The sequence below is a fragment of the Cebus imitator genome, unplaced genomic scaffold (genome assembly GCF_001604975.1).
Source record: "Cebus imitator isolate Cc_AM_T3 unplaced genomic scaffold, Cebus_imitator-1.0 Scaffold59, whole genome shotgun sequence".
Lineage (NCBI taxonomy): Eukaryota > Metazoa > Chordata > Mammalia > Primates > Cebidae > Cebus > Cebus imitator.
Genome location: NW_016107374.1, coordinates 1,825,456 through 1,844,942, shown reverse-complemented (window position 1 = coordinate 1,844,942; position 19,487 = coordinate 1,825,456). Strand labels below are relative to the sequence as shown.

The window sequence follows — 19,487 nt, the reverse complement described above, 5'->3', positions numbered from 1 at the left end:
CCAGCCTGGATCTACACCTGTGGTTCTAAGGACACATCTGCCTGTCCCCCAGGCCCCGGCCACACCTGCACTGCTGAGGCCAGCTGTCGGTCCTGCTCCTCCAGCTGCTGGTGCTCATTCTGCAGCTCATTGCCTCGTTGCAGCAGCTTCTGTTTCTCCTCTTCTTTGACTAGAAAAGAGAAGGCCAGGCCCCCGGAGGGGGGCAGGTAAGGAGCATCTGGGCTGCAGAGTAAATGGGAGAGGCAGAGGGGATGGAACCAAGGCCTGGGCCATCCCCCTGAAGGAGCCGGTGGCTGTGGCCAAATGCACAGGACCTGGAGCCACTCGCCCTGGCCACACCTGCCCTGTACACAGGACTAGTCCCAGGGTCTCACTTTTCAGTGCTCTGGCCTGGAAAGGCATGGACACACCTGTTCTCCCACAGGGCAAGGTGAACCCAGAGGCCTGGGTGGGGGAGGGAAGGGGGAGTAGGTACCCTGTCCCGCTCCTCAAGGATGCCTCACCTGTCTTGTGGGTGACATAGGAGTGCACGATGGCCAGCATCCCAGTCCAGGGCACACCCTCGTCTTTCTTTAAGGCCTGGGGAGCAGATGGGGAAATGAAAAAGTGGACAGGCCCTGGGACCTGCTGGGACTGGCCACACCCTGGCTGTGTAATCCTGCGGAGGCACGCCCTGTCTGAGCCACAGGGTCCACACCCGTGACTAGGGGATGGGGACCACACCTGTCTCATGGCCTGGCTCACAGAGCTGCACAGTAAGATCAGCCCCACGAGGCAGGAACATTCTGGGCCTCTCTCCCTGCTCATCACCAGGGCCCCAGACAGGCAGCAGGCTCAAATACTTCTCAAACGAATGAATGAATGATCACTTGTCCTCTTCCCATGTCCGGAAGACCTAAGAGCGGCGGCCCCAGGCCAGCCAGGGACAAATGGGGAGACTCGGTGTCCCCACACTGTGCTAAAGCAGGGAACAGAATCTTGTTCCCTCTCCACATGCCCTCAAAGAGTTGTGATCAAGAAGAAATAAGAAAAAAGGAAGAAAAAGAAATAAGCAAACAAAAAGGCTGGGCGTGGTGGCTCATGCTTGAAATCCCAGCAGTTTGGGAGGCCAAGGTGGGAGGATTACTTAAGCCCGGGAGTTTGAAATCAGCCTGGACAACAAAGTGAGACCCCACCTCTACAAAAAATTTAAAAAATTAGCTGGCCATGGTGGCGTGTACCTGTGGTCCCAGCTCATCAGGAGGCTGAGGCGGGAAGATTGTTTGAGCCCTGAAGTTCAAGACTGCAGTGAGCTGTGCTGGGGCTTCCGCACTGTAACCTATGCAACAGGGCAAGACCCTGTCTACAAAAAAATAAATAAATAAAAGGATGCGACCCCCTCACCCAGGCAGTCACAATGCAGGGGCAGGTGGCCCCCACGGGGAACAGCCACACAGCAGCACCCGCCCACCATATCCACCGCCCTTGATCCCCACAGAATCGGGGATGATGGGAACTCACAACAGTTAATGCTTTTTAAATAAAGATAACTCCCAGGCCGGGTGCAGTGGCTCACGCCTGTAATCCTAGCACTTTGGGAGGCCAAGGCGGGCAGATCACCTGAGGTCAGGAGTTCAAGACCAGCCTGGCTAACATGGTGAAGTCCCGTTTCTCCTAAAAGTTTAAAAAATTTAGCCAGGCGTGGTGGCGCTGCCTATGATCGCAGCTACTCGGGAGTCTGAGGCAGGAGAATCGCTTGAACCCAGGAGGTGGAGGTTGCAGTGAGCTGAGATGGCACCATGGCACTGCAGCTTAAGCAACCAGAGCAAGACTCCCTCTCAAAAAAAGGCTCTTTGGGGGGCCGAGGCAGGTAGATCATGAGGTCAGGAGTTCGAGACTAGCCTGGCCAAGATGGTGAAGCCCCATCTCTACTAAAAATATGAAAATTAGCCAGGCACGGTGGCAGGCACCTGTAATCCCAGCTACTTGGGAGGCTGAGGCAGGAGGATCACTCGAACCCAGAAGGCAGAGGTTGTCATGACCCGAGATCCCACCACTGCACTCCAGCCTGGGTGACAGAGCGAGACTCTGTCTCAAAAAAAAAAAAAAAAAAATCGGCCGGGCGCGGTGGCTCAAGCCTGTAATCCCAGCACTTTGGGAGGCCGAGGCAGGTGGATCACGAGGTCAAGAGATCGAGACCATCCTGGTCAATATGGTGAAACCCCGTCTCTACTAAAAATACAAAAAATTAGCTGGGCATGGTGGTGTGTGCCTGTAATCCCAGCTACTCAGGAGGCTGAGGCAGGAGAATTGCCTGAACCCAGGAGGCGGAGGTTGCGGTGAGCCGAGATCGCGCCATTGCACTCCAGCCTGGGTAACAAGAGCGAAACTCCGTCTCAAAAAAAAAAAAAAAAAAAATCCCATAATACACAGGACAAAGCTCCACAACCAAGGATTATCCACTCCCAAACATCAATTGTGCTGAGGTTCAAAAAGCCTGTCTACACCCAAGCCCCTCTTTTCTCCCCTCCTCTGCCCTGTCTCTGCCTACAGTGGGGACCTCCATGCCAGTCTGGGGTGAGGGGACCACACAACCCCCGTACCTTCTGCTGGCACCTGGGGCACACCCACACACCCTTGGGCGCCGTCTTGAGGGGCGGGTCCAGGCAGCTGAGGTGGTAGGCCCCCGGGCAGGCACCGCAGGGCTGCAGGTTGGCACCTCGCTTGCAGGCAGCACAGTGCTCATCGTGGGTGATCTCATTCTGGAGGACAAGGGAGGGCAGAAGGCAGGTCAGCCAGAGCCGGGTCAGCCAGAGTCAGGTCAGTGGGGGCCGAGTCAGCCCGGGCCGGGCCCAGGCAGCTGCGTCTGACCCACGTGTGGCCATTCTCCTGCCAAAGTTTCCCAGCAGCTCTATGGACAGAGGGGGTGGCAGTGTGGGCTCAGGCCTGGGCCCCAGGAGGCAGGGGGGCACTCACAGGGCCCGGCTGACTAGAGGCTGGGGAAATGAGCATTGGAGTCGGGCCTGGTGTGACTCCCATAACCCGATTCTTCTGTGCTAAGACCTGGACCCCAGGTGTGGGTGACGGGGCAGGGTGTCAGGGTCTGTGTCGCACCAGAGGCCCATGTTCTGGAGGTGGGGCCAGCAATGCGTACAGCACTCCCTCCCCCCTCCCCACTGCTCATGGGCGCACTGCCAGGGAGGGCGGTGTGGCCCCGCCCAAGACCCTGTACTCCTTGGCTCTTTGTTTGCCATCTATGTGGCAACAGCATGCTCCACCTTCAGAGCTGGAAAAGACTAGAGCTCTCCTCTGGGATGGCCCATGACACAAGGACACTGGATGTCCCTGAAAGAGGTGTGGCACCCTCAGACGAGACCTCAGAGATCCCCACCTCCACCCCTTGTGTCATGCAAAGGCCCAGGGAGGGGCCTTTGTTGTTGTCACACAGGAAGCTGCAGGTGGGGCCGGGACCAGCACCCACGTGGCCTGCCTCGAAGCCGAGGCCTTTCCAAGTCTGTGGGCTCTGTGGGGACAGGGCTTAGGCTCCAGGTATCCCCTGTCCCTACGCCCACCATGATGAGCAAAAGGTGTCTGCAGGACAAACACTGCCAGGCCCCCCAGGACCAACCTGTGCCACTGCAGGGTTACTGTGGAAAATGACACCACCTAACCGGGGTTGACGGGAACCATCACCTACTACTTCTTAGAGGCTTGACCACTACAGGCATGCAGGGACTAGAATGTTCTTTTAGAATCAGAAATTCGGTGAAAAACGCTGAATCAATGCTGAGGCCATGCCATGAATGAGATCACGACCAGCCAATCTCCTGGGAAGCCGGAATGTGGCATGTGTATGGGTAGGGGTGGGCGTGGGGTCCCATGTGATCACAGAAATGTGGGCATGTGGGGTGAGTCCCTGGAGATTAACAAGTCCAGCCCTTTTTGGGGTGGGCAATGGAGGACCAGGGAGGGCCAGCTCTGCCCGGGTCACACTGAGGCCAGTGGAGCCAGGGTGGAGGCCAGCAGACACTGGCTGGCTGCTTCCAGTTGAGCCTTGGTGGCCTCTGGGGTCTCTGCATCCTCAGTCCGTCCTCAGCAGGGAGAGTGCCTGTTTGAAGCTGAGAGCGGAGCCCCGTGGCAGTGCCAGACTCGACGCTGCCTGGCAGGCTGGAAAGCTGGCTGGGTGTTGTACAAAGCTCTCAGCACCAAGGGCAGACCGAAAGCCCTCTGTGCCACTCCAGGCTCTTTCCCTCTTTCCAGGACGGACCCTACCAGGACTGTACTGAAAACATTCTCTACCCCCCAGGTGTGAAGATGGAGGGAGGGGACACATACCTTCCAGCAGGGGTCCTCATTGGCTAGCACAGGGAAGAAGGGCGGAGAACATGTTAGTGGCCGTTGGAGGAGCACAGATCAGGACTGGAGTCCATGAGGCCTCATGTGGCAGGGGATCTCACCCCAGGGCATGATGGGAGTATCACAAGGCCCCCATGACACCTTGGCTCTTGCCTCGGGGCATCATGGGAGTATCACAAGGTCTCACTCCCAGGCAGGACGGGAGTAAGGATCTCTGCCCTGGTCACAGCTAGGAGCCCCATGGGAACAGGCTCATGTGGCCCCTGTGCTCACTGAGGCCATGTTGGCAATGAGCTGCCCAGGGAGCTCACTGAACCCCTAAAAGTTACTTATTTTCAACTCGTTTTTTTGGCTGTAACCCACTCTCATTCTAGTAAGTGATGCCAAACCACACATTTGAATGATCGCAAACACAGGTATCTTTCAGGTTCTGAATCAGATCCATCTGCAAATAATGCCACCCATCGGGGAGAACAGTGCTGGCATCTGCACAGCCCTCGACAGCTCACAAAGTGCGGTCATGCTCACCCCTCAAGTCACTGTCCCAGCTCTGAGAAGCAGGGAGCTGTGGACCTACTTTCTAGATCAGTAAACCAAGGCGCAGGGAGGGATGGTGACCTGTCGAAAGCTACACAGAATCCCAGGAAGCCAGCTGTCATTTCCCGCCCCTGGGGCTGTCTGAGGTTTTCTAACTGGAGAGCTGGCGGCTTCCTGCTGCTGTTAGAATGCAAGGATGTGGCTCTCCGAGGTCCTGCACTGGGGCACGGCTGGCAGAGGGGGAGAAGCCCTGCACACTCAAGTGGAGGCCTTAGACCAGGTCCCAGCCTGAAGATCCAGCCCAACGCCTTGTACAGAAGGAGCCCTCGGCCCAGGGCAATGCACACAGTGAGGCAGAAGCAGAGGCAGAGGCAGAGCTGGGTTGAGATCCCCACCCCAGCCCAGCCTGTGCTCTCCCAATGCCCAGAGCAGGCACAGGAGGATGGGTAAGGTGTGGGCTGAGAGGCACCAGCCCAGCCCAGGGGTATCAGAGGCTGCCCACGTGTGGGGAAGAAAGGTTCTCTCCAGCACAGTCTGGAAGCAGCAGCACCTGGGCTGGCCCACACTGGCAGAGGCCACACTGGCCACACTCACACCTGTGGCTCAGGCTGTGGACCTCTCCTAGACCACAGCTCCAAGCTCACACACAGGCTGCAAGAGGAGCAGGGAGGTGGGAGCACAGCGTCCTCGCCCTCCTCTGCCCAGGTCCTCTCAGCACAGCGTCCTCACCCTCCTCTGCCCAGGTCAGCCCGGTGGGAGGCAGACCCAGCCCCGCCCAGGCCCAGGCATGGAGGACCACCCAGGGATGACTCTCCGAGGCCCTGAGCAGCTCTGGCAGAAGGTCTGAAGCTGGTGCTTACCTCTCGCTGTGAGGAACAGGGGGTTGTTGACATAGTTGGAGGCCAGCCGTTTCCTCTGCAGGGACAGAAAACAAAACACACCCCATCGTCTGGAGGCTCTCCCCACGGACAGGGCAACTGCAGGGCCTGGAGCGGACTGCCGCTGCACACGAAACGCCTCCCTCCCTCTTGAGCTCAGGTTCCCAAGACATGGGTTCTGGACAGTGGCCCCGACTGGTCCACATCCTGGGAGGTGACACAGCACTTTCCCCACCTTCCTCCAGGTCTCACAGAGCTGGTGTCTGGAACATACTAGGCACTGACCTTGGAGGACATCGTTTCTCTCAGGACAGCTGCCCCAAGCTCTGGACTTTGGGGCACTAAGGACACGGCTTCCATCCCAGAAAGAGACTCCAAGATCTTGCCCCTAAGAAAGCCCTGAGCCTCTGAGCGGAAGGACCGGACAGACCCTGCAGAGCTGGCTTTGGGGAGATGACCTTAGGATTTTAACCTAAGAATTTTGGACTGTCATTCACAAGGGCAGGAAAGTGTCATTTCTGATCCGATTTCTCCCTGGGGACATGGTCATGGGCGGTCCCAACCCTGCTGCACTGGACCAATTTTGGTGCAGGCTCTCGGTTCCCCACCCCATCCCTAGGGATAGACGCTTCAACGGGGAGTAGGGAAAGGCACTGGTAACACACACCCCGCCCCTTCTGGGGCGCCCGCCCACTCCAGGCTGCGCACATCCTCAGCCTCTCCCAGCCGTGAACCAACTGCACAGACTCTAGGCGAGGTATGTCGTGGTCCAGGGAGGCCAGGGTGTCCAGCACTGCCTGTGACCAGGGATTTGCCTGCTAAGTCAGGGTGAGGAGTCAGGTGCCGGTGATGCTCCCCAGGACGGCCTCTATTAGGAATAAACGGACATTCCTTCTTCTGTATCTTCCTATCAACTGACTCTGAACTCGGAGGTGATGAATATTATTCACAGTCACCCTGAAGTCCCACTCCCAGGAGGAACAGAGAAGGTAGCAATTAGGAAGGCAAATGAGGGAGGCCCAGGACTGTTCCCGGAGGCTGTGCACGGGGAACCCCCACCCTCCTGGTGGCACAGGGCTTACGGGTCCCCCACCTCGGTCTCCAGGAGGCCGCTGTAGGCAGGGTTGGCTGTGCTTCGTCTCTTCCGCTCCTGTCGCTTACTCTGGATTTCTGGAAAGGCACAGACACAGCAGTTACTGGGTCCTGCCTGCCCTGGGAACCCCAAATGCGTCCTTGCCAAGCCCTGGGCACCACCATCCCCTCCTGCTCTGAAGTCTGTCTGCCCAGCATTCAATGCCACAGAGTGGCCCAGGGCAAGTTGCGACCTCCAGAAATCACTCACTCCATGGCAGGACAGCCCTGGTGGCCTCAGGCCGAATGACAGATTGTTGGGGGGTGGCAGGTTCCCAGAATCCAGGTGCCCACTCAGCACAGGGTCCTCCTTGTGTGTCTTTATCTGGCCCATGGCCATTATTTGGGACCCACAGGATGGCAGGTACCCATGGGTCTGGTGGTAACACTGGTCCAGTGAGCTACAGGGTGAGGCTCCCAGCTCCCAGGAGACCAGGAGCAAGCATCCAGGTGGCCCTTGCCCCGGTGCAGCCTCCAGCAGGAATCCTTCACGTGCGAGTGAGAGGGTGCCTAGCCACACTGACTGTGTTTTCTATTCGTCTTTCTTTGCCTTGACCCCCAGGTGGGACCATGACCTGCTTCTCCATGTGCAGCTGTGCTGGCGTCATTTTCTAATCTCTGCCTCCTGGACCTAGTTTTGCTTTTTAAATCTTTTTAATATTATTCAGCCTGTTTTCTGTAAGGCACTCAGACCTTCTGTGGAATAACACAGGGTCTAAAGAAAGAAATACTTAAGGATATCACAGCAGGGGTTGGGGAGAGGTTTAGAAATGAGGACTATTTGTAAAACCAGTAATGACACACCTATTAGGAAAGCACTTTTCACTCAGTCCCCTCGCCAACCCTACCATGTCTACAGACGCAGCTTTCCCTGTGTTGCAAAGGAGGAAACCGAGGTTCAGAGGGGGGAAGGACCTTGCCCAGGGACACCCACCCAGTGCATAGGCAGGACTTGAGCATAGACTTCTGTTCCCACAGCCCCGCGCTGCCTCTGTAGCTCCATGGTTTCGGTCGGAGATTAAACCGTTCCCATACGCAAGCAGAGGGCAGAGGGATTCATCACACTCAAGCTCACACTGTCAGGCAGGGAGCTCAGAGAACACATTCCAACCATGCATGGAGAGGGGTGAGGAAGGCCGGGGCAAGGGTTACTTGGAGGGCGCTTCCCTGCCCAGGGATCTGGAAGGCTGGGCCTCTTCCCTGGCCCTCCCCACGCTGGCTACTGCCAGGGAGCAAGTCGGACCCAGGGGACACAGAGAGAAGGCTCTCTTCTCAGAGCCTGCATGGCAGGCTGGGGTCCCCACGTGCTGGGCTCTGCTGAGCTCGGGAAGGCTTGCTCTGCTCCGGCTTGCCCTGGATGAGCTGTGTGACCTCGGCCAGCTCCTCCCCTCCCCTGGGCTTCTCACTTGCTGTAATGGAGAGAAACTCTACCTTACATTAAAGACCACTAGTGCCTCGGGCACTGTGGGGTTCACTTCATTCCCTACTACTTTTAAGGAGAGGAACGTGAGGCGAACCTCCCTGCACCCAGGTTTACCAGGGCACATGCTTTCACATTATAAAACATCTTCGCGGGTGAGGCGGGTGTAGTGGGAGACGTGTGGGGTTGGGAGTCAGGAGCCCTGGATTCCAGCCTGGGCCTGCTATCTACTGGCTCTGAGATCGATCTCGGGCAAGTGAATCAAATTCCTTGGGTGCTTCCCCAAGGGGGCTGGTTTTGAGGCTTTCCAGGCCCTAAGATTCTATGATGATGTTCAGGGCTCACCTTAGATAGCCCTCCTCATTCTGCTATGATGTCACAGCCCATGTGAAACTGCCCTCATCTGTAAGGTCACACGGCCCCTTTGTAGAGTCACAGAGCCCCGTCTGCTCAAACAAACTACTGTTCCAATTTTGACGGACACATTTGGTGTCAAACATGAAGTCCGCAGGCTAGTTTGACGGCAGGGGAGCTGGTGGGCAATTCTCCCACTGTGCTGGGCACTGCGTCCAACAATCGAGGACGGTTCAGCCATTACCCATTTTACACATGAAGAGACGGAGGCACACAATAGCCACCCGCCCACATTTGAGAAAGTGGTGGAGCCAGGCAGCCTGCCTTTTTTTTTGTTTGTTTTTTTTGAGATGGGTTTTCACTCTTCTTGCCCAGGCTGGAATGCAATGGCATGATCTCGGCTCACTGCAACCTCTGCCTCCTGAGTTCAAGCGATTCTCCTGCCTCAGCCTCCTGAGTAGCTGGGATTACAGGCATGCACCACCACACCCGGCTAATTTTGTATTTTTAGTAGAGACGGGGTTTCTCCATATAGGTCAGGCTGGTCTTGAACTCCTGACCCCAGGTGATCTGCCTGCCTTGTCCTCCCAAAGTGCTGGGATTATAGGCAGGAGCCACAGCACCCGGCCAGTCTGCCTCTTGTCATTTTCCTGTGTTGCCTCCAGTTTGAGGGCAGGGAAACCACAGGGTCCCTCTGCTGAAACAAGGAAGTGCCACGGTACGTTTTGTGCATAGTCATGGAGCCAGGGTGAGCCTGGAAGGTTTCTCTGTCCTGTTTGTCTTTGCTAACAGCCACCCAGCCTCAGGTACATGGGCCAGACCTCCTGGGAGGTGGTTCACATTACAAACGCTGTCACCTGAGCCGGGACATCCTGAGACCAATGCAGTGGTGTGAAGCCACACTCCATCCACACTGGCTGCTGCTGAAGCCCAGATCACCTGCCGTCATCCCTGGCCCCCAACACCCTGGCTTCCAGCCAGTCCCGGCCCAGCCTTCCAGCCAGTTCCAGCCCAGCCTGCCGCTACCTGGATCCCTCCTTACCTTCCAAGTGTTCTGTGGTAACCAGGCCTAGCGCTACCATGAAGGCAATTTTCTGAGGGAAAGAAGAGACAAAGGAGCATTAACATGACTGTCAATGTTCATTCATGCACTCAAAAAACATCTGCTGCAGTAGGTGCAGGGTGACACCTCCTGGGTGTCCCAACCGCGGTGGCCCCCAACTCCAGATGCCAAGTCATTTTCTAAGAAACATGGGGAAACAGGATTCCCAAAAATAACATCTACAGCTCAGTTTGGAGGGGCTCCTTGAAAACACTGGATACACATATTCAAACATACTTTAAAGGGCTAAGGTGCACACAGCTGGGCTAATCCTCTTGTGTGCCCCAACCGCTGAGGCCCCAACTCCAGACACCCAGTCAGTTTCTAAGAAACATGGGGAAATAGGATTCCCAAAGTGAGCATCTACAGCTCAATTTGGAGGCACTCCTTGAAAACACTGGACACACGTATTCTAACATACTTTAAAGAGCTAAGGTGCACACGACTGGGCTAATCGCTGTCACTGGTTCGTAACGCAACACTGGTTCGTAACGCAGTTGCATCATTGGTCCTTTCGTGGCTCTTTCATTTTGTTTAATAATAAATTGAACACCATGAACCTACTAATAAATTCAAAACCTGACACTTGACCCATAAGTTGCACCTGTTCTGTGCTCCTCTGCTTCTCTCATTCATTTCGCCCTCATTTCTAGTGATCCTAATCCTCATTCAGTTTTGTCATTACCATTTCCTTGACTTTGTATACACATGCATATACTTCTGTCACTTACGAAGCAGGATGCCATTTAGTTTTACCTGGTTTTTTAAGACAGGGTCTCACTCTGTCACCCAGACTGGAGTGCACTGGTGTAACCACAGCTCACTGCAGCTTCAATCTCTGGGGCTCAAGTAATCCTCCCACCTCAGCCTCCCAAGGAGCTGGCACCATAGGTGCACACCACTGTGCCCAGCTCATTTTTGTATTTTTTTGTAGAGATGGGGTTTTGCCATGTTGCCCAGGCTGGTCTTGAACTCCTGGGCGCAAGCCTGCCTCAGCCTCCCAAAGTGCTGGGATTAGAGACGTGGGCTCACCATGCCCAGCCCTGACCTGTTTGTGTGAAACAGTCATGACACTGTATTGTCCTGTATTGTCCGCAGAGCTCACTATGGCACTTTTTTTCATTCGACATTTGTCTGTGGTAGAAGGCAGAAATCTAGAATGGCCCCCAAGCCCCTACCCTGTGGTGTAGCCACCCGGTGTCATTCCCTGTCTTGAGTGTGGGCAGGATTAGGTAACATCACAGGGCAAAGGGGTGCTGGAGCCACTCCTGTGACACATTATGTGAACTAAGACCCCTGTAGGTGACTGGAGTGAGGCTCTCTTGCTGGCCTCGAAAGAGAGCCTGCCAGGGGTTCTGTGGCCACCACTCTGTAAGAGGACTAACCCCCGGAGCCCCACTCAGGGCTGGCCACAGAGGAGGTGCTCGTGAGAATCTGATGAATCTGCGAGTAAATATTTCCTTGTGCATGATATGATTTGCAATATATTTTCCCCGTTTATCTTCTGGCTTTATATACGGGGCTGGCTTATTTATTGCAGAGTCGTTTCAGATTTATAGAGAAGTTGCAAGACTCATTCCTGAGAGGTCCTGTATACCCGACACCCAGTTCATCACAACTAAAGAACCAACATCAGTACATTATTATCAGCTAAAACCCATATATTTTTTTGGATTTCTTTAGTCTTTTTGTTTGTTTTTTAGAGACAGGGTCTCACTGTCAACCGGGCTGGAGTGCAGTGGCACAATCATAGCTCACTGCAGCCTCAAACTCCAGGGCACAAGGAATCCTCCTGCCTCAGCCTCCCAAGTTGCTGAGAGTACAGGTGCATGCCACCATGCCCAGCTAATTTTTAAATTTTTGGTAGAGACAAGGTCTTGCTATGTTGCCCAGGCTAGTCTCAAACTCTTGGCCTCAGGCGATCCTCCCACCTCTGCCTCCGGAGGTTCTGAGATTACGGGTGTGAGCCAGTGTGCCTGGCCCTTAATTTTTCCGTAATGTCTTTTTTGATTTTGTTTTTTGAAATGGAGTCTCCTTCTGTCGCAAGGCTGGAGCATAGCGGCGCAATCTCGGCTCACTGCAACGTCTGCCTCCCGGGTTCAAGCGATTCCCCTGCCTCAGCCTCCCAAGTAGCTGGGACTACAGGCACGCACCACCATGCCCGGCTAGTTTTTTGTATTTTAGCAGAGATGAGGTTTCACTATGTTGTTCAGGATGGTCTCGATCTCCTGACCTCAAGTGATCCTCCGCCTCAGCCTCCCAAAGTGCTGGGATTACAGGTGTGAGCCACCGCACCTGGCCAATGTCTTTTTTCTGTCCCAGGATCCCTCATGACATTTAGTCATCAAGCCTCCTTAGACTCTTCTGGGCTGTGAGAGTTTCTTAGCTTGTCTTTTTTTTTTTTTTGGATGACCTGGACAGCGGGAGGAGGACCAGGCTGGTATTCCACAGAACAACCCTCAACTGGGATTATGTTCGGTATTTTCCTCCTGAGAGGACTGGGGTGGTGGGATTTGGGGAGGAAGACTGCAGAGGTAACGCACCTTCTCATCACATCACAGCAAGGGTGCAGACCACCCACTGACTCATCGCTGCTGGTGACCTTGGCCACTGGCTGAGGTGTGTCTGCCAAGCTCCACTTGGCAAAGTCACTCTTCCCGCGGCCCCCCGCCCCCATACTGTACTCTTTGGGAAGAAATCACCAGGCACACAGCTCACACTTAAGGAGCGGAGAACCAGGCCACTCAGGCTGGGGTTTTTTCATTTTGTTACCATGCATCTACATTAAAAAAAAAAATTTATCAATTTTTAAATTGTAGTAAAAATTTAAAGAAGTATTCACTTTTAATTTAAAAAATTAAATTGTAATACAATTTATCAGTATTTTCTTTTGCAGTGTTTTAATATTTTGGGTCCTGGCTAGAGGTGCTGAGGTTATAGAATAATTTGTTTTTGTCTCTATAGTTTCACTTTTATTTATTTATTTTTTAGACAGAGTTTTGCTCTTGCTGCACACGCTGGAGTGCAATGGTGCAATCTTGGCTCACTGCAACCTCCGCCTCCTGGGTTCAAGCGATTCTCCTGCCTCGGCCTCCATAGTAGCTGAGATTACAGGCGCCCACCACTACGCCTGGCTAATTTTTTCTATTTTTAGTAGAGACAGGGGTTTCTCCATGTTGGCCAGGCTGGTCTCGAACTCCTGGCCTCAGGCGATCCACCCGCCTTGGCTTTCCAAAGTGCTGGGATTACAGGCGTGGGTCACCACACCTGGCCTATAGTTTCATTTTTTACATTTAAAGTTTTGGCCCATCTGGAACAGATCCTGGTGTGCGCAGTGGGAAGTGGGGGCTCGTTGCTTTCTGTGTGGCTACCCACTTGTTCCAATACCATTTACTGAAAATTCCATCTCTCCCCTTCTCACTGACTTAAGGAGCCACTTTAATCATATGCTAAATTTTCATAGATCTATTTGGGTCTATTTCTGGGCCTTCTATTTTGTTTCTTAAATCTGCCTCTCCAGGAGCTCCTGCCACACGTTCAGTTCTCAAGGCTTTAGGGTCTATTTTAATAACCGGGAGGATTCGAACATCCCTTTACTGTTTTCCTCTTCAGTTTCCCTGGCTCTTATTTTTTCATGTGAAATTTAGAAACCATCTTAGGGAGCTCTGAGAATGAGGGAATCAGTTGGTGGATTTACTAGAATGTTAAAATTATAAATTAACTTTGGGGATAATGACAGTTTTATGTTTTCCTACTTAAATCTATGACATGCCCCCTCTGCTGTTTCTTTTTTTTTTGAGACAGAGGTTCACTCTTGTCACGCAGGCTGAAGTGCAATGGAGCGATCTTGGCTCACTTTTAACCTCCACCTCCCAGGTTCAAGCGATTCTCCTGCCTCAGCCCCCCAGGTAGCTGGGATTATGGCTGTCCACCACCATGCCCGGCTAATTTTTGTATTTTTAGTACAGACAGGGCTTTTCCATGTTAGCCAGACTGGTCTCAAACTCCTGACCTCAGGTGATCCGCCCACCTCGGCCTCCCAAAGTGCTGGGATTACAGGCATGAGCCGCGGTGCCCAGGCTCTTCTTCCTTCTCTTCTCTTTTCTTCCTTCTTTCCCTCCTCCTCCTCCTCTCCCTCCTTTTCTTCTGTCTTAAGGGATTTTAAAATTTTTCCTCAAATAGATATTGAATATTCTTACTATGTTTATTCTTGGCATTTAATCTTTTCGCTGCAGTTGTAAATGGGGTTGTGTGTAAAGCTTCTAACAGGTCGCTGTGTGTTGCAATGATGAGAGACAGTTTTACATTCATTTTACACCTTGCTGTGATGCCAAATTCTCTTATTGTCTGCAGCTTCTTCAGCAATTCTCTTGGGTTTTCCAGATCATCTCAGATAGTTTAATCCTTTCCGATTTTTACTTCTATGCTGTTAAAAATAGTTATCTTTAATTTTTCAGCTTTAAATAGTAATTTCTGATTCATTTAAAGTCCCAGCTGCTACAGATAATCCAAGAACTCTTTCCACTACCTACCTTCTTTCCCTCCTTCTCCTCTCAATTTTACTTAAATGAATCTTTTACATATTATTGGAGCACATAATATTTAAATTCTATACTGACATCCTCACCCATAAATACATTCGATGCTCATCCCAACGCTGGTGCCAACATTTCCCCCATGTCGCTTGGTTGCTTGGGCCTCTAGCAGTTTCTCATAAATGGCTCATGGAACAACATTTCCTGAGTTCTCCAAAGATTTACAACTTTTTTGTGTCGCCCAGGCTGGAGTGTAGTGGCACCATCTTGGCTCACTGCAACCTCCACCTCCCGGGCTAAAGCGATTCTCCTGCCTCAGCCTCAATAGTAGCTGAGATTATAGGCATGCACCGCCATGCCCAGCTAATTTTCCTTTTTGTTTTGAGACAGAGTCTCACTCTGTCACCCAGGCTGGAGTGCAATGGTGCGATTTCAGCTCACTGCAACCTCCGCCTCCTAGGTTCAAGCGATTCTCTTGCCTCAGCCTCCTGAGTAGCTGGGATTACAGGTGCGTGCCACCGTGCCCAGCTAATTTTTGTATTTTTAGTAGAGATGGGGTTTCAACATGTTGGCCAGGTTAGTCTCAAACTCCTGACCTCAAGTGATCTGCCTGCCTTGGCCTCCCAAAGTGCTGGGATTACAGGTGTGAGCCACTGTGCCTGGCTAGATTTACAACTTTTTATCTGCAGCCTTTAAACTTGAAGGGCAGCTTGGTTGGGTAAGAAATCCTTGGCTCATTCTTTCTTTCCTTTATTATCTTGCAGATGTTACGCTATATCCTGGAATTCAACGCAGCTGTGGAAAAGTTGACACCAGCTTAACTGCTTTTCCTCTAAGGTGACTTTGACTTTTTTTTTTTTTTTTTTGGCTTGGCCATCTACAGGATTCTTTCATTTCCACGGATAGTCAGAAACTTCACTGGGTGTGTCTTGGCGTTGCATATTTTTCCCCAGAGCACATATCAGCTTTCCCTGAGACCCACTGTGTCAAGACGCGGATTAAAGTCTTTTTAAAACATCAGGACATTTTCCTTGAATTATATTTTGAAAAGTGAAGCATTACCGTACTGTGAAAAGTGGGGTCTGTAAAATTCAGTCCTGTGAGATGTGCACTCACATGGATGGAAGGTCAGTGGAGGAGCTGAGGCGGCTAACAGCTGCCTGACTGGGAATTCTGGGGCCATCCTGAGGCTCAGCCAATCAATACCAGTCTGGCAGCAGTCTGGTGCCACCTGGTTGAAGTATCTCATCTGGGCCCTGTGCCTAACTAACTGGACAGTGGCAGGGACTCTAGGATGCCCTGAGCTGCTGGCAGCTGTTTCACTGGCCTGACCTGGGAAGGCTGGGCTGGGAAAACACTGGGAATGTCTCTGCTTCCTCACACCATCTGCCCCTCCCTGAGTCCCGCTTCACCCACACTCATTTGAGGACAGGTTATGAACAGGAAACAGAAGCCAGTGCCAACCACAGGACAGTCACGTTGACATCAGCAGGAAATTATGGAAATGTTTTTGCCATTCTGGTTTCCTTCTTCGATGCTTCCCATTATACAACTGTTGTATCTTCTTTGCTTGCCTCCTGTAGGTTTTGCTTACTTTGAAACTTAAAACCTCATTACTGAGTTCTCTTTCCCATCTTGCAAGATGCTGAGAAGTTGGATACTAAGGAGAAGAAACTTGAAGCCAAGAAGGCTGATGCTGGTGGCAAGGTGAAAAGGGGGAACCTCAAAGCTGAGATGCCCAAGAAGGGGGAAGCCCCATTGCAGCTGACATTCCATCCTTGTCAGAGGAATTGGCAGATAGTCCCAATCTGCTATGCATTCCAAAAAGGCCATGTACAAAAGGAAGTACTCAGCCACTAAATCCAAGGTTGAAAATAAAAAGGAGGAGGTTCTTGCAACTGTTATAAATAGGTGGTGGTCACAAGAGTGGTGGTACCCAGGTGGTTCAACTTCCCACAATGCCTAGGTATTATCTTACTGAAGATGTGCCTTGCAAGCTATTAAGCCATGGGGAAAACCCCTTCAGGCAGCATGGGAGAAAACCACAAGCCAGCATCACCCCTGGGACCTCTCATCATCCTCACTGGGCACCATAGAGGCAAGAGGGCGGTTTTCCTGAAGAGCCGGGCAGTGGCCGTTACTTGTGTCTGAATCTCTGGTCCTCAACTGAGGACACAACAGAAATTTGCCATTGTCAGCCACCTCAACCAAAATTGGTATCAGCAATGTGAAAATCCCAACACATCTTACTGATGCCTACTTCAAGCAGGAGCAACTGCAGAATCCCAGACACCAGGAAGGTGAGCTCTCTTTGACACAGAAACAGGGAATCACAAGATTACAGAGCAGTGCAACGCTGATCATCAAAAAGCTGTGGACTCACAAATTTTACCGAATATCAAAGCTACGCCTCAGCTCCAGGACTACCTGAGATCTGTGTTTGCCCTGATGAATGAATTTATCCTCACAAACTGGTGTTCTAAATTTCTTAAGAAGAACCTAATAAATAATATATAAAAATAAAATAACTATTTTTTGAATTTCGTACACTTTTCCCCCTTCTGCCTCTGGTGTCCCTTCATGTGTCTGCTGTACCCATAGTCCCCTCGTGTTCATTCCGCTATGCATCCATTTCTGGGATGGTTTTATTATTTTTTCCCGAATAATTCCAGCTCATAGTTCATTCTCTCCAGTACATTAGCCACTTAGCCATCTCTTCTGTAAATCTGTGTTGTATTTTAGCTTTGAAGTTTCCTTCTCAGTGCTGATTGTTTTATTAAGTTTCTCTTTTTAAAAAAAATTCACAGTAGGATATCAGATATTTTTCCTGGTGAGTATTCTTTATCTTATGATAAAAACAGCTACTCTTTCCTGTATTTTTGTTTGTAGCAGTTTCATATTGTTTTGTTGTTAAACATAACTAAATGAGCTGAATTTTCCTATACCAGCGATTTGTAGCTGGTGGGGAAAGGGATTACATTAGCCTTCTAGAAGCAATTCAAAGGCTCCGCCTCTCCTGCCAAGGCAATTGACTTCGTTCTTCATGCCTCAGACTCTCTGTTTAACCATGCCTCCTCTGCCTCTCCCCCATGGTCAAAGTGTTTCTGCCACCTTCCCTGTTCCTGGATGCCTTACAGGCTGCAGGTGCAACCCCTCCAGGAGGCACATTTTGTCTGGCACTTTCTGAGACCTGACACCACTAAGCGCTCCCTCCTCCCGAACATTCTGCAGGCTCTCAGGCCCAGCTTCCGCCTGACCCGGCCGCAGCCAAGGCCAGCTCAGTCACTCCCTCTCCTTTTGCGCTTCAAGATGGACTTCTGATCCTCAGGGAGTGCATGCCACTGACTTTTTCTGCAGCCTGTGGCTCCTTGGCTCTCCCTGGAGTCCTTCACACCACTGCTGGCCACTGCTCACTGCACCTCGGGCTTCCTGCACAACCCTGACCTCTGCTGCCTCTGACGACACTAACACATCTTGCCCGGGCTGCTGATGCTCTGCTCATGTCTGAAATCCGTAAAATGCAGAAAAATATCTTGTGGCTATTAGTTTATAAGGGATTCAGGGGGAGTCTCAGTTCTAAGCAGCTGCCCTGTTCCTAATAGAAGCTCAGCCTAGTCTTTTTGCCCTGTGGGATTGACTGGCTTCATTCTGATAGACATGTGTTTAAAACCATTTTCTGTGGATTTGTCCAATTTGCCTTGCAATTCTGCTATTAGGTCCCCACATCACTGGGATGTTGCTATGACGCACATGAGTTTGTGACTATTAAATTATCTTGATGGACGTACCCTTAGTATTGACATTAATATGTCTGTTTCATTCCTTTCAACCTGTCTCGTGTTATTTAGGTATGCCTCAGACAAACAGCATACAACTGGACTGTGTTGTTTTTAAGCCTGTTTCCACTTCTCTGTAAGTAGGAAGATTTCATTCACATTTATTATGGTTACTGAGTTATTTGGACTTATTTCTTCCATTTTATTTTGCATTTTCAGTGTATTTTTTATTTTTTCATTTCCTATCATCTAGAGGGAAAAAAGCTCGATATTCACTTTTTTCCCCTCTGCTGATTTAGAAATTAGAAGTGGCATTACATTTTTTTCACTGACTAGCCTAAATGTTTTGAGCACGTTTCTAACTATACACTTTTCTAATGAAGTCTGGGGTTATTTAATATTTCTATTCTTTTTCCCTAAACTACACTGGTCTTGACGTGTCTTTTTTTTGAGACAAGCCTCACTCTGTCGCCCAGGCTGCAGTGCAGTGGTGCGAGCTTGGCTCACTGCAACCTCCGCCTCCTGGGTTCAAGCGATTCTCCTGCCTCAGCCTCCTGAGTAGCTGGGACTACAGGCGTGTGCCACCACACCCAGCTAATTTTTGTACTTTAAGTAGAGATGAGATTTCACCATGTTGGCCAGGATAGTCTCGAATTCCTGACCTCAAGTGATCTGCCCTCCTCGGGCTCTCAAAGTGCTGGGATTACAGGCACGAGCCACCAAGCCCGGCTGGTGTGTTTTACCTCCCTCTAGAACATCACTTCCAACCAATTTGTTATTGTTGCCTAAAATGTTCCTTTCATCTGCTTTGTAAAACAAAACTGTTTTTTTTTCTTTTGCAGTCTACACTTAAACCTGTAATTTAGCAGTCTATACACGCACTGTTGTTTCTTATATCCACTGGCTGTCTCTGGCTTCACCATCTTCTGGCGAAAGCAGTTCTTTTAAGGATGGTCTGTGGGTGATAAAACCCTTAGTCTTCCTATGTACAAAATGTCTTTCGTCCTCGCTCTTGAAAAACAACTTAACTGGGCATAAAATACTGACTTGGCAGCACTTTCCCTCTGCAGTCTGCAGATATTTACTGCTCTGTGGTCGTCTGGCTGAGGCTGCTGGAGGCCCCCTGCACATCTGGTATTCCGCTGTTTTTGCCCTGGTAGTTTTTATGTTTTTTTTCTCTTTATCTTTGACATCAATTTTTAGTTTCCTGGGTTTGCTTTCATTAGTCCTGCCTGAGAGACAGAGTCTACTTTTGATTTAAAAACTCGAAACTGGTGCTCTTCAATCCTGGGACATTCTTCAGCTTCGCTTCTCCACCTGCTCCATTGCCCCACACCCAGTCCCTGCTGCTGAAATCCCCATGAGGCGAAGGTGAGGTTTCCCCGCTTGCTTTCTGTCCCTACCTGTTCCTGGGTTTTT

The 19,487-nt window shown here is 51.3% G+C and overlaps 1 protein-coding gene across 3 annotated transcripts in view; it reads right to left on the bottom strand.

Annotated features, from left to right (window-relative positions):
* The window catches only part of PHF21B (PHD finger protein 21B), a 113,854-nt gene that overhangs the window by 4,815 nt on the left and 89,552 nt on the right, over positions 1-19,487 (bottom strand). For all 3 annotated transcript variants that reach the window (XM_037738907.1, XM_017529496.2, XM_017529495.2), the window contains exons 6-12: positions 9,698-9,749; positions 6,844-6,920; positions 5,733-5,787; positions 4,315-4,337; positions 2,583-2,741; positions 504-579; positions 66-169 (exon numbers count right to left, since the gene is read on the bottom strand). In XM_037738907.1, coding sequence (XP_037594835.1) covers positions 66-169; positions 504-579; positions 2,583-2,741; positions 4,315-4,337; positions 5,733-5,787; positions 6,844-6,920; positions 9,698-9,749 — 546 coding nt within the window. The remainder of the gene's footprint in view (positions 1-65; positions 170-503; positions 580-2,582; positions 2,742-4,314; positions 4,338-5,732; positions 5,788-6,843; positions 6,921-9,697; positions 9,750-19,487) is intronic.